Genomic DNA, 14,074 nt, shown 5'->3' with positions numbered 1-14,074 from the left:
TGTTAAATGGTTCCAAGAAATGGCAACAGTGGATGATCAATTTTCGAAGAAAATCATCTTCAGTGATGAGGCACATTTTCACCTCAGTGGATTCGTCAATAAACAAAATTGCCGCATTTGGGCGAATGAGAATCCAAGAGTGATTGTCGAAAAACCAATGCACCCACAAAGAGTGATTGTTTGGTGCGGTTTATAGGCTGGCGGCATCATCGCGCCGTATTTTTTCCAAAATGAGGTCGGTCAGACAGTTACAGTGAATTGCCGCATTTGGGCGAATGAGAATCCAAGAGTGATTGTCGAAAAACCAATGCACCCACAAAGAGTGACTGTTTGGTGCGGTTTATGGGCTGGCGGCATCATCCGGCCGTATTTTTTCCAAAATGAGGTCGGTCAGACAGTTACAGTGAATGGTGTTCGCTATCGTGAGATGATAACAAACTTTTTATGGCCCGAATTGGAAGATATGGATGTGGACGATAAGTGGTTTCAGCAGGACGGCAGGACCACTTGCCACACAGCTAACGAAACAATGTCTCTTTTGCGCAACAAATTCAATGGCCGTGTTATCTCACGTAATGGCGATGTCAATTTGCCGCCAAGATCATGTGATTTGACAACATTGGACTTTTTTCTTTGGGGTTATTTGAAAGAAAAGATGTACGTCGATAAGCCGTTAATGTGAGATAATTCGGCACATTAACGGCATAGAACCTGCATTATGCCTCAGCGTCATCGAAAATTTGGACCATCGGATGAAGGTGTGCCACCGAGGTCGCGGCGCCCATTTGGCCAATATTTTGTTCCATACATAATTGAGTAATACTAAAATATCATAATAAAATAAAATTACAATAATTTCCTAAATAGTTTGTGTTTTATTCAAAATCAACATCGGCCTTGAAATTTTAACCACCCTTTATATCGTTAAGCGATTGGATATTCTGGTTGAAGTAAACTCTCTCTACATTTGTGGGAACTGTATTTAAATCGACTAAGTCCTAATTCTCTAGAACCGTGGTGCAATGGTTAGCATGCCCGCCTTGCATACACAAGGTCGTGGGTTCGATTCCTGCTTCGACCGAACACCAAAAAGTTTTTCAGCGGTGGATTATTCCACCTCAGTAATGCTGGTGACATTTCTGAGGGTTTAAAAGCTTCTCTAAGTGGTTTCACTGCAATGTGGAACGCCGTTCGGACTTGGCTATAAAAAGGAGGTCCCTTGTCATAGAGCTTAACATGGAATCGGGCAGCTCTCAGTGATAAGAGAGAAGTTCACCAATGTGGTATCACAATGGACTGAATAGTCTAAGTGAGCCTGATACATCGGGCTGCCACCTAACCTAACCTAACCTAGTCCTAATTCTCTAACCATCTGTCTCGATATTTATTACAGAACTGAGTATTTTCGAGGGGAAAAAATAAATAGAAACTAAAAATTATTCTAAGTGTAATTTAATGAGCTTCATATTCTCAATCCAAGCATTTGAAATAACAAGGACCTCTATTATACTTTCATTCAAAAAAAAAAAAATCCGCATTTTCTTAGTAACTCTTATTACAATATTCGTAATATAACATTCTTCAGCAAATAAGAAACCTGTTTTGTTTTTGCGATATTAAAATCCTTTGTTTTTAACCTATTTTCTTTTTGTGGAATATATGACGCAATAATCAAAATCACACTCCATTGGAAGAGCTATCAGCTGTGGTTGGCCCCTCTTTGGAATCTTGCCTCGAGCGAGAAGTTTCTGCCGTATGAATTTCCTGGATCTGATTGATACTTAACTCATGGGACACCTGAGGTGATACACTCTTATGTTCCATTTCCAGATGATCCTTATCGCTTGGATGTTCTTCAAATCGTGGCATATTACTGCTATGTATTTGGGCCACATGTATTACATGTTCCAATTTACTGAGATTTTCTTCATGACTTACAATACCTGCAACTTCAGGTTCTTCATCGAGATCTTTGGCTATAGTTTCACTACGTACTAAAGTTCTTCTACGACTGGTGGAGGGTAGATGGTCAATATCTTCATCGGTACTGGAGACCATGGGACTGGCTGTACTACCACCAACACCATCACCACCACTAGTGACCTGCGAAACTTTTATATGGATCCTATCATCATCAACCGATTCAATACGATCCAAGGTATGGCCGACCGAAAATTCCTGATTCGATTCTACTCTGGATGTCAGGGCTTTCGATTTATTACCATTTTTCTTGGAAGCAGGCACATCATCTAGGGCCAATTTCTCTACTTGCATTTCTGACAAATGTCTTTGCTCCTCATCTATATGGACCAAGACAAAGGGTAATTTCAATGACAATTCTCCACCCATACCCGATAGGGTTAATTTCACTTTAACATAATAGGAGACATATATGGCGAAGACATTACGTTCATCATTGGTGGAAGGATTTCCACTGGACGTTGTAGCTGTGGGTGCTGGTGGTATAAATACAGCCGGACTGGAGCAATAATTTGGTGAATGATTTGCTTGCATTAGAAAATGGGGTGTGCGCACAGCTGATGCCGCTATGGCTCCAGTAATTTCATCCGGTTCAGTACTCCTTTGTAGTGTATCCTCTAAAGCTATCCAATTTTTAGTAGGTCCTCGTTGAGGCTTCAGTGTTACTGTGGTATTCAATGTAGCCCCTGGAGGTACTGTACGATCTATGGGAGGTGGTGATAGATTATCGGAATCTGCAACGACATTTTTGAATTTGCCATTGTTGAACATGCACACATCGACATGTTGTATGGCACAGACCTGTAAAACAGAAAAGGGAAGGAGAAAATGATTTTGTGAAAACTATAATAAGATCTACGGACTTAGTTAAAGAAAATATATATATATATATATATATATATATATATATATATATATATATATATATATATATATATATATATATATATATATATATATATATATATATATATATATATATATATATATATATATATATATATATATATATATATATATATATATATATATATATATATATATATATATATATATATATATATATATATATATATATATATATACTGCATTAAATTCGACCTGGCCGAATCTAAAATACCCATCACTATAAATCAAATACAAAAGCTTACTTTCCAATTGAGTTGTAAAAAATATTTAATTAAAATTTAATTGATTCAGCAAACTTTTTAATTCAAACAAAAATCAATCACAAATATTAAAAGTATGAATTAATTTTTTAATTGTGGTTGAAGACAATCCAATTAAAAAATTCATTTCGTGATGGAAGCAGATTTTTTTTTGTATGTAGAAAAAAAATTTTGACAAAATTTTCTATAGAAATAAAATTTTCGAAAATTTAGTACCGAAATAAAATTTTGACAAAATTTACTATAGAAATAAAATTTTGACACAATTTTCTATAGAAAAAAAAATTTTTTTTATAGAATTAAAATTTTGACAACATTTTCTGTAGAAATAAAATTTTGACAAAATTTTCTATAGAAATAAAATTTTGACAAAATTTTCTATAGAAATAAAATTTTGAAAAAATTTCCTTTTTTTTACCAAATTTTCGATAAAAAACTTGACAAAATTTACTATAGAATTAAAATTTTGACAACATTTTCTGTAGAAATAAAATTTTGCAAAAATTTTCTATAGAAAAAAAATTTTGACAAAATTTTCTATAGAAATAAAATTTTGACAAAATTTCCTAAAGAACCAATTTTTTTACCAAATTTTCGATAAAAAAAATTGACAAAATTTACTATAGAATTAAAATTTTGACAACATTTTTTGTAGAAATAAAATTTTGACAACATTTTTTGTAGAAATAAAATTTTGACAAAATTTTCTATAGAAATAAAATTTTGACAAAATTTCCTTTAGAACCAATTTTTTTTTACCACATTTTCGATAATAAAATTGACAAAATTTACTATAGAATTAAAATTTTGACAACATTTTCTGTAGAAATAAAATTTTGACAAAATTTTCTATAGAAATAAAATTTTAACAAAATTTTCTATAGAAATAAAATTTTGACAAAATTTTTTATTGAACTAAAATCTTGCAAAAATTTTCTATAGACATAAAATTTTGCAAACATTTTCTATAGAAACAAGTATATACGGCCGTACGTTCGGTCAGGCCGAAGCTTATGTACCCTCCACCATGGATTGCGTAGAAACTTCTTTTAAACACTGCCATCCATAATCGAATTACTTGGGTTGCAGTAACGCTTGCCGATGGCAAGGTATCTTCGAACTTCCTACCACCGTTTTCTAAATTGTAAGTAAGTCCATACGTGGTATATATTAAATTAACAAAATTTTCTATAGAAATAAAATGTTAACAAAATTTTCAATGGAAATAAAATTTTGACAAAATTTTCTACAGAAATAAAGTTTTGACAAAATTTTCTTTAGAAATGAAATTTTAACAAAATTTTCTATAGAAATATAATTTTAACAAAATTTTCTATAGAAATATAATTTTAACAAAATTTTCTATAGAAATAAAATGTTGACAAAATTTACTATAGAAATAAAATTTTGACAAAATTTTCTATAGAAATAAAATTTGGACAAAATTTACTAAAGAAATAAAATTTTGGCAAAATTTTCTGTAGAAATAGAATTTTGACAAAATTTACTTTAGAAATAAAATTTTGACAAAATTTTCTATAGAAATAAAATTTTGACAAAATTTCATACAGAACAAATTTTTTTTACCAAATTTTCGATAAAAAAAATTGACAAAATTTACTATAAAATTAAAATTTTGACAACATTTTCTGTAGAAATAAAATTTAGACAAAATTTTCTATACAAATAAAATTTTAACAAAATTTTCTATAGAAATAACATTTTGACAACATTTTTTATTGAAATAAAATCTTGCAAAAATTTTCTATAGACATAAAAGTTTGCAAACATTTTCTATAGAAATAAAATTCTGCAAAAATTTTCTGTAGACATAAAATTTTGCAAAAATTATAGAAATACAATTTTAACAAAATTTTCTATAGAAATAAAATTTTGACAAAATTTTTTATTGAACTAAAATCTTGCAAAAATTTTTTATAGACACAAAATTTTGCAAAAATTTTCTACAGAAACAAGTTTATACGGCCGTAAGTTCGGCCAGGCCGAAGCTTATGTACCCTCCACCATGGATTGCGTAGAAACTTCTTCTAAACACTGCCATCCACAATCGAATTACTTGGGTTGCGGTAACGCTTGCCGATGGCAAAGTATCTTAAAACTTCCTAACACCGTCTTCTAAATTATAAGTAAGTCCATACATGGTTAAATTAACAAAATTTTCTATAGAAATAAAATGTTATCAAAATTTTCCATAGAGATAAAATTTTGACAAAATTTTCCATAGAAATAAAATTTTGACAAAATTTTCTACAGAAATAAAGTATTGACAAAATTTTCTTTAGAAATGAAATTTTAACAAAATTTTCTATAGAAATATAATTTTAACAAAATTTTCTATAGAAATAAAATGTTGACAAAATTTACTATAGAAATAAAATTTTAACAAAATTTTCTATAGAAATAAAATTTGCATAAAATTTACTAAAGAAATAAAATTTTGGCAAAATTTTCTGTGGAAATAGAATTTTGACAAAATTTACTATAGAAATAAAATTTTGACAAAATTTTCTATAGAAATAAAATTTTGACAAAATTTCCTATAGAAATAAAATGTTGGTAGATTATTTTTGGCTCGACCAATTTTGGTATGGTTGTTAGTGGCCATATACTAATACCACGTTCCAAATTTGAACCAGATCGGTTGAAGCTTACTTCTCTAAAAGGCTTAGGAGGTCAAAATCTGTTCCAAAATTGAACCGGATCGGATGAAATTTGCTTCTCTTAGTGGCTCCGCAAGCCAAATCTGGGCATCGGTTTATATGGGGGCTATATATAGTTATGGACCGATGTGGTCCATAAGACTATATGCCAAAACCATGTACCAAATTTCAGCAGGATCAGATGAAATTTGCTTCTCTTTGAGGTTCCGCAAGCCAAATCTGGGGATCGGTGCCAAGTTTCAAGTCGATATCTTGTTTCGTTCGGAAGTTAGCGTGATTTCAACAGACGGACGGACATGCTTAGATCGACTCATAATTTCACCACGACCCAGAATATATATACTTTATGGGGTCTTAGAGCAATATTTCCATGTGTTACAAATGGAGTGACAAAGTTAATATACCCCCCATCCTATGGTGGAAGGTATAATAAAATTTTGCAAAAAATTTCCATAGAAATAAGATTTTGCAAAAATTTTCTCTAGAAATAAAATTTTGACAAAATTTGTTATAGAAATAAAATTTTGCAAAAATTTTCTATAGAAATAAAATTTCACAAAATTTTTCTATATTAATAATATTTTGCAAAAATTTTCTATATAAATAAAATTTTGCAAAAATTGTCTATAGATTAAAATTTTGCAAAAATTGTCTATATAAATAAAATTTTGCGAAAAATGTCTATAGAATTAAAATTTTTCAAAAATTTTCTATAGAAATAAAATTTTGATTACATTTTCTTTAGATATAAAATTTTCACAAAATTTTCCAGAGAAATAAAATGTTGACAAAATTTGTTATAGAAAAAAAAATTGCAAAATATTTTTTGTTTTGTAGTTTTTTTCCAAATTTTGGTAGATTTTTTTTCGGCTCGAATAGCTATATGGGGGCTATAGCGAGACATGAACTGTATTTGGCGTACCCAAAATACCTTCAGAGGTATGAGGACTATATCAAAACCTGGGCCGGTTTTTTTATAGAAATAAAATGTTAACAAAACTTTCTTGATGTTGAAATTCATTCAAATCGGATGAAAATTGCAGACCCCAAAATCTGTGGGTGGGGGTCGGTTTATATGAGGCCTATATTAATATCCATATTCGAACTTAACCTACGTGCAGAAAGAATACGAATCACAGCCAAATTTCAGGTCGATAGCGCCAAATAGTGAAGGCTGTGGTGTGATTACAACAGACAGGCGGACATGGTTCTATCGTCTATAATTTTTCGAATTTGTAAAAAAATATGTCTCGTATTTTTCCAATTCATAAAAATCCACGTTTCTATCTCATTTCATCATTTGTACACATTTGGATTTCATTAACTTGATTCCAGGACATTAAAGTCATCTTCCCACCTACTACAAAGTCCCTACTTTCCAACTACAATCTGACTATGAGTTGTAATGACCATTTTATCTAGTGAAGATACCTATTATTTACAGAAGCTTGTTAAATTAACAGACATTGTTTGCAGCAATGTTTATTCTATCCCTAAGGTGCAAAATTTTATACATTTTGTAAATACACATTGTAAATTGGATATTTAATTAAATTCAGCCTAAAGACAGTCTATATTAAAGTTTGATATTTTTATAATAGATTGAACAATGGTAATTAATGTATTCAATTTATGAAACTTATGGAAATATTCAATATTGTCTAAGGTATACGAGGAATTTTCCTTTGGAAAATCTTAGGGAGGACCATAATTTTTATACCCACCACCATAGGATGGGGGGTATATTAACTTTGTCATTCCGTTTGTAACACATCGAAATATTGCTCTAAGACCCCATAAAGTATATATATTCTGGGTCGTGGTGAAATTCTGAGTCGATCTGAGCATGTCCGTCCGTCCGTCTGTTGAAATCACGCTAACTTCCGAACGAAACGAGCTATCGACTTCAAACTTGGCACAAGTAGTTGTTATTGATGTAGGTCGGATGGTGTTGCAAATGGGCCATATCGGTCCACTTTTACGTATAGCCCCCATATAAACGGACCCCAAAATTTGGCTTGCGAGGCCTCTAAGAGAAGCAAATTTCATCCGATCCGGCTGAAATTTGGTACATGGTGTTAGTATATGGTCTCTAACAACCATGCAAAAATTGGTCCACATCGGTCCATAATTATATATAGCCCCCATATAAACCGATCCCCCGATTTGGATTGCGAGGCCCCTAAGAGAAGCAAATTTCATCCGATCTGTCTGAAATTTGGTACATGGTGTTAGTATATGGTCTCTAACAACCATGCAAAAATTGGTCGACATCGGTCCATAATTATATATAGCCCCCATATAAACCGATCCCCCGATTTGGCTTGCGAGGCCTCTAAGAGAAGCAAATTACATCCGATCCATCTGAAATTTGGTACATTGTGTCAGTATATGGTCTCTAACAACCATGCAAAAATTGGTATACATCGGTCCATAATTATATATAACCCCCATATAAACCGATCCCCCGATTTGGCTTGCGAGGCCTCTAAGAGAAGCAAATTTCATCCGATCCGGTTGAAATTTGGTACATGGTGTTAGTATGTGGTCTGTAACAACCATGCAAAAATTGGTGCACAGCGGTTCATAATTATATATAGCCCCCATATAAACCGATCACCATATTTGACCTCCGGAACCTCTTGGAAGACCAAAATTCATCTGATTCAGTTGAAATTTTGTACGTGGTGTTAATATATGGCCTCAAACTCCCATGCAAAAATTGGTCGATATCGGTCCATTATTATATATAGGCCCCATATAAACAGATCCCCCGAGTTGGCTTGCGAGGCCTCTAAGAGAAGCAAATTTCATCCGATCCGTCTGAAATTTGGTACGTGGTGTTAGTATATGGTCTCTAACAACCATGCAAAAATTGGTCCACATAGGTCCATAATTATATATAGCCCCCATATAAACAGATCCCCCGATTTGGCTTGCGAGGCCTCCAAGAGAAGCAAATTTCATCCGATCCGGCTGAAATTTGGTACGTGATGTTAGGATATGGTCTCTAACAACCATGCAAAAATTGGTGCACATCGGTTCATAATGATATATAGCCCCCATATAAACCGATCACCAGATTTGACCTCCGGAACCTCTTGGAAGACCAAAATTCATCTGATTCAGTTGAAATTTTGTACGTGGTGTTAATATATGGCCTCAAACTCCCATGCAAAAATTGGTCGATATCGGCCCATTATTATATATAGGCCCCATATAAACCGATTCCCAGATTTGACCTCCAGAGCCCCTTGGAAGAGCAAAATTCTTCCCATTCGGTTGGAATTTGGTACGTGATGTTAGTATATGGTATCCAACAACCATGCAGGAATTGGTTCCTGTCAGTCCATAATTATATATAGCTCCCATATAAACCGATCCCCAGATTTGACCTCCGGTGCCTTTTGGAGAAGCAAAATTCATCCGATCTGCTTGAAATTTGGTACGTGGTGGTAGTATATGATATTTAACAACCATGCCAAAAGTGGTCCATTTCAGTCCATAATCGTACATAAACCGATCCCGATATTTGGTTTTGGAACCTCTTGGAGGAGCAAATTTCATCCGAGTGAGTTGAAATTTGGTACATTGTGCTAGTATATGGCCGTTAACAATCTGCCTAACTAGGTCCATATCGGTCTATAGTTATATATGGCCCTCAGATAAATCGATCCCCAATCACACAAAAATTGGTCCATATCAAGTTCATAATTGTATATAGCCCCCATATAAGCGACCTCCATATTTCAATTCTGGCTCTCTACGTACAAAAAGTCCATATCGATTCGTAATTATTTGTAGACTTAACTATACATAACTTTTTTGTCTAATATATACCATGTATGGACTAAATCACAATTTAGAAAACGATGTTAAGAAGTTTTAAGATACCACAACCCAAGTAATTCGATTGTGGATGATAGTCTTTCGTAAAAGTTTCTACGCAATCCATGGTGGTGGGTACATAAGATTCGGCCTGGCCGAACTTGCGGCCGTATATACTTGTTATTTCTATTGACAATTATAAAACATTAATTTGAATTAATCCATTCGTAATAATATTGAGCGGACTTGCAGATAGCGAGATTTTCTGGCACAGAAAGTGGACTATTTCTACACCGAGACAAGTAAGTAAAGTCTAAAGTCGGGAGGGGCCGACTATAAATATTACACCCTTCACCAATATGTATATCAAAATTTTTGATACCTCTTAACACCTTCAAATTTGTTCGGAGCTATATAAAAGTTTACATTCCCATATACAAATATTTAAATATGAACCGATTTGTACAAATTCTTTTAAACTTCTATAAAATCTCTAGATTCAAAATTGGTGAATGATCGGGACGGAGCACAATGCTAGTAAAAATAAATATATATTGGAAATATTTAAATCTAAAGCCATTGCATAACATTTAGCAAACCTGCATTTATGATTTATCGGTCGACTTGGCTATAAAAAGGAGGTGCCTTGTCACTGAGCTTAACATGGAATTGGGCAGCACTCATTGATAAGAGAGAAGTTCACCAATGTGGTATCACAATGGACTGAATAGTCTAAGTGAGCCCGATACATCGGACTGCCACCTAACCTAACCTAACCATCGGTCGAGGTCGATACAAACGAATTAGACTATAGGTAAATTTGAATCATTTTTACGAGTTTTCGACTAAGTAGTAGCGAATTTACAGGGAAAATGTGGGTATTTTGGCCATATTTAAATCGGAAGAATTTATATGGGGAGTTTGTCTAAATCTGACAATTTTGACAAAATTTGGCACACATTGCACTCTCTGTGCAAAATTTAAAAATGTTGGCAATTAAACTTTGGCCTCCATTGTCATATGAAAGATATATATGTGGCAGTTATATCTAATCAGAACCGATTTTGACCAAATTTGGCATACATAGCAAGAATGTTAATTCTACTCTCTGTGTAAAACTTCAAGTTAATCGTAGTGAAATGTTGGCCTCTGGGGCCATATAAGTGCATATCGGACGAAAGCTATATATGACAGCTATATCTAACTCTGAACCAATTTCAACCAAATTTGGCATGCATACACGCAGAGAAGGAATATGATCACCCCAACCATGTTCCAAGAGCAAAATGTTACTTTTTCACCGAAAACATGTTGCATGTTTGTCGAAACCATGTTCTATCTCGGAAATTATGTATCTGATTTCGGAAAGCATGTTATGTTTGACGAGAAAAGAATATGTTTACGTCAAAAATGCTACATGATCGCTGTAAAAAAGTAACATGGTGCTCTTGAAACATGTTTGAGGTGATCATATTCCTTCTCTGGGTGTAGTAAAAATGTTAATTCCATTTCCAGTACACAGTCAATTGGAGTAATATTTTGACATACGGTGGACATAGGATTGTAAATCGGGCAAAAGCTATAAATGAGAGCTATATCTAAATCTGAACCGACTTCAACCAAATATGGTAAGCATATTTGTAATATTAATTCTAGTCCCTGTGCAAAAATTTCACGTAACTCGGATTAGAGCTTTGGCCTCTGGGACCATATAGATATAAATTGAGCGAATGCTATATATCAACCAAAATTGGCAAACTATGTCCTCTGTGGTTATATAAGTGCATATGCGGCGAAAGATATATATATGGGAGCTATATCTAAATCTGAACCGATTTAACTGATATTCTGCAAAATTTACGAGACTCACAAAACATTCGAATATACGAAATTTGAAGAAGATCGGTCGATAAATACGTCATTTATGACCAGATCTGTTATTAATGTATATGACAGCTATATCTAAATCTGAAGCGATTTTTTCCAAAATCATTAGGGATCTTATTTGAGCCAAAAAAAGGACACTGTATGAAATTTGAGGACGATCGGACTTAAACAGCAAGCTGGACTTTGCTCACAAAAAAAAACACATCAACAGACAGACGGACGGACATCGCTGAATTGATTCAGAATTTAATTCTAAGACGATCGTATACTAAACGATGGATCTCTGACTACTCCTTCTTGACGTTACTTACAAGTGCACAAAATTTTTATAGCCTATACCACAGTAGTGGTGAAGGGTATAAATACACATGTTTTATTTCAAGTATATTTTTGAAAAATTTTTCTCCAAGTGTTTGCCATTTTAAAATTTTTATTAAATTTTTGTAATTGTAATTTGGCCGTAAGTTCGGCCAGGCCGAAGCTTATGTACCCTCCACCATGGATTGCGTAGAAACTTCTACTGAAGACACAATCCACAATCGAATTACTTGGGTTGCGGTAACACTTGCCGATGGCAAGGTATATAAAAACTTCCTAACACCTTCTTCTAAATTGCAAGGTAGTCCATACATGGTATATATTAAACTAAAAAAGGCCGATTAAATACGTATATAATTAAGTATGACAACATTTTCTGTAGAAATAAAATTTTGACAACATTTTCTATAGAAGTAAAATTTGGATAAAATTTTCTATAGAAATAAAATTTTGACAAAATTTTCTATAGAAATAAAATTTTGACAAAATTTTCTATAGAAAAAAAATTTTGACAAAATTTTCAATAAAATTAAAATTTTGACAAAATTTTCCATACAATTACAATTTTGACAACATTTTGACAACATTTTCTATAAAAATAAAATTTTGCCAACATTTTCTATAGAAATACAATTTGACAAAATTTTCTATAGGAATAAAATTTTGACATAATTTTCTATAGAAATAAAATTTTGACAAAATTTTCTATAGAAATAAAATTTTGGTAGTTTATTTTTGGCTCGAGTGGCAACCATGATTATGAATATAGACCCATTTTTCAGTGAATGGTGATCGGCTATAAATAACTATATATAGACCGATATGGACCAATTTTGGCATGTTTATTAGCGGCAATATACTACCACCACGTTACAAATTTCAACCGAATCGGATGAATTTTGCTCCTGCAAGAGGCTCCGGAGTTCAAATCTGGGGGTCGGTTTATATGGGAGCTATATATAATTATGAACCGAAAGGGACCAATTTTGGCATGGTTATTAGCGGCCATATACTCACACCACGTTACAAATTTCAGCCGAATCGGATGAATTTTGCTCCTCCAAGAAGTTCCGGAGGTCAAATCTGGGGATCGATTTATATGGGAGCTTTATATAATTATGAACCGATAGGGATCAATTCTTGCGTGTTTGTTAGAGACCACATTCTAACACCACGTACCAAATTTCAACCGGATCGGATGAATTTTGCTCCTCCAAGAGGCTCCGGAGGACAAATCTGGGGATCGGTTTATATGGGGGCTATATATAATTATGAACCGATATGGACCAATTCTTGCGTGTTTGTTAGAGACCACATTCTAACATCACGTACCAAATTTCAACCGGATCGGATAAATTTTGCTCCTGCAAGAGGCTCCGGAGGTCAAGTCTGGGGGGTCGGTTTATATGAGGGCTATATACAACTATGGACCGATATGGACCAAGTTTTTGCATGGTCGTTAGAGACCATATACTAACACCACGTACCAAATTTCAGCTGAATCAGATGAATTTTGCTCCTCTAAGAGGCTCCGGGGTCAGATCTGGGGACCGGTTTATATGGGGGATATATATAATTATGAACCCATATTGACCAATTTTTGCATGGTTGTTAGAGACCATATACTGACACAATGTACAAAATTTCAGCCAGATCGGATGAAATATGCTACTCTTATAGGTTCCGCGAGCCAAATTTGGGGGTCCGTTTATAAGGGGGCTCTACGTAAAATTGGGCCGATATGGATCATTTGCAATACCATCCGACCTACATCAATAACAACTACTTGTGTCAAGTTTCAAGTCGATAGCTTGTTTCGTTCGGAAGTTAGCGTGATTTCAACAGACGGATGGACGGAAGAACGGAGGGAGATGCTCAGATCGACTCAGAATTTCACCACGAGAATATATATACTTTATGGGGTCTTAGAGTAATATTTCGATGTGTTACAAAAGGAATGACAAAGTTAAGGTTAGGTTAGGTGGCAGCGCGATGTATCAGGCTCACTTAGACTTAGATTCAGTCCATTGTGATACCACATTGGTGAACTTCTCTCTTATCACTGAGTGCTGCCCGATTCCATGACAAGAGACCTCCTTTTTATAGCCGAGTCCGAACGGCGTTCCACATTGCAGTGAAACCACTTAGAGAAGTTTTGAAACCCTCAGAAATGTCACCAGCAATACTGAAGTGGGATAATCCACCGCTGAA

General features: G+C 33.7%; 1 protein-coding gene across 1 annotated transcript in view; it reads right to left on the bottom strand.

The window, feature by feature from the left end:
* Positions 1-1,608: 1,608 nt before the first annotated feature.
* LOC142230801 (uncharacterized) overlaps positions 1,609-14,074 on the bottom strand; it is a 125,973-nt gene continuing 113,507 nt past the window's right edge. Inside the window, exon 9 of the mRNA XM_075301426.1 lies at positions 1,609-2,781. Within this exon, the coding sequence (XP_075157541.1) occupies positions 1,678-2,781 (1,104 nt within the window). The 3' untranslated portion in view covers positions 1,609-1,677. The remainder of the gene's footprint in view (positions 2,782-14,074) is intronic.

This window comes from Haematobia irritans, chromosome 3, assembly GCF_050003625.1.
Source record: "Haematobia irritans isolate KBUSLIRL chromosome 3, ASM5000362v1, whole genome shotgun sequence".
Classification (NCBI taxonomy): domain Eukaryota; kingdom Metazoa; phylum Arthropoda; class Insecta; order Diptera; family Muscidae; genus Haematobia; species Haematobia irritans.
Note: the sequence above shows the minus strand (reverse complement) of the source record. Positions and strands in the feature narration are given on the sequence as shown.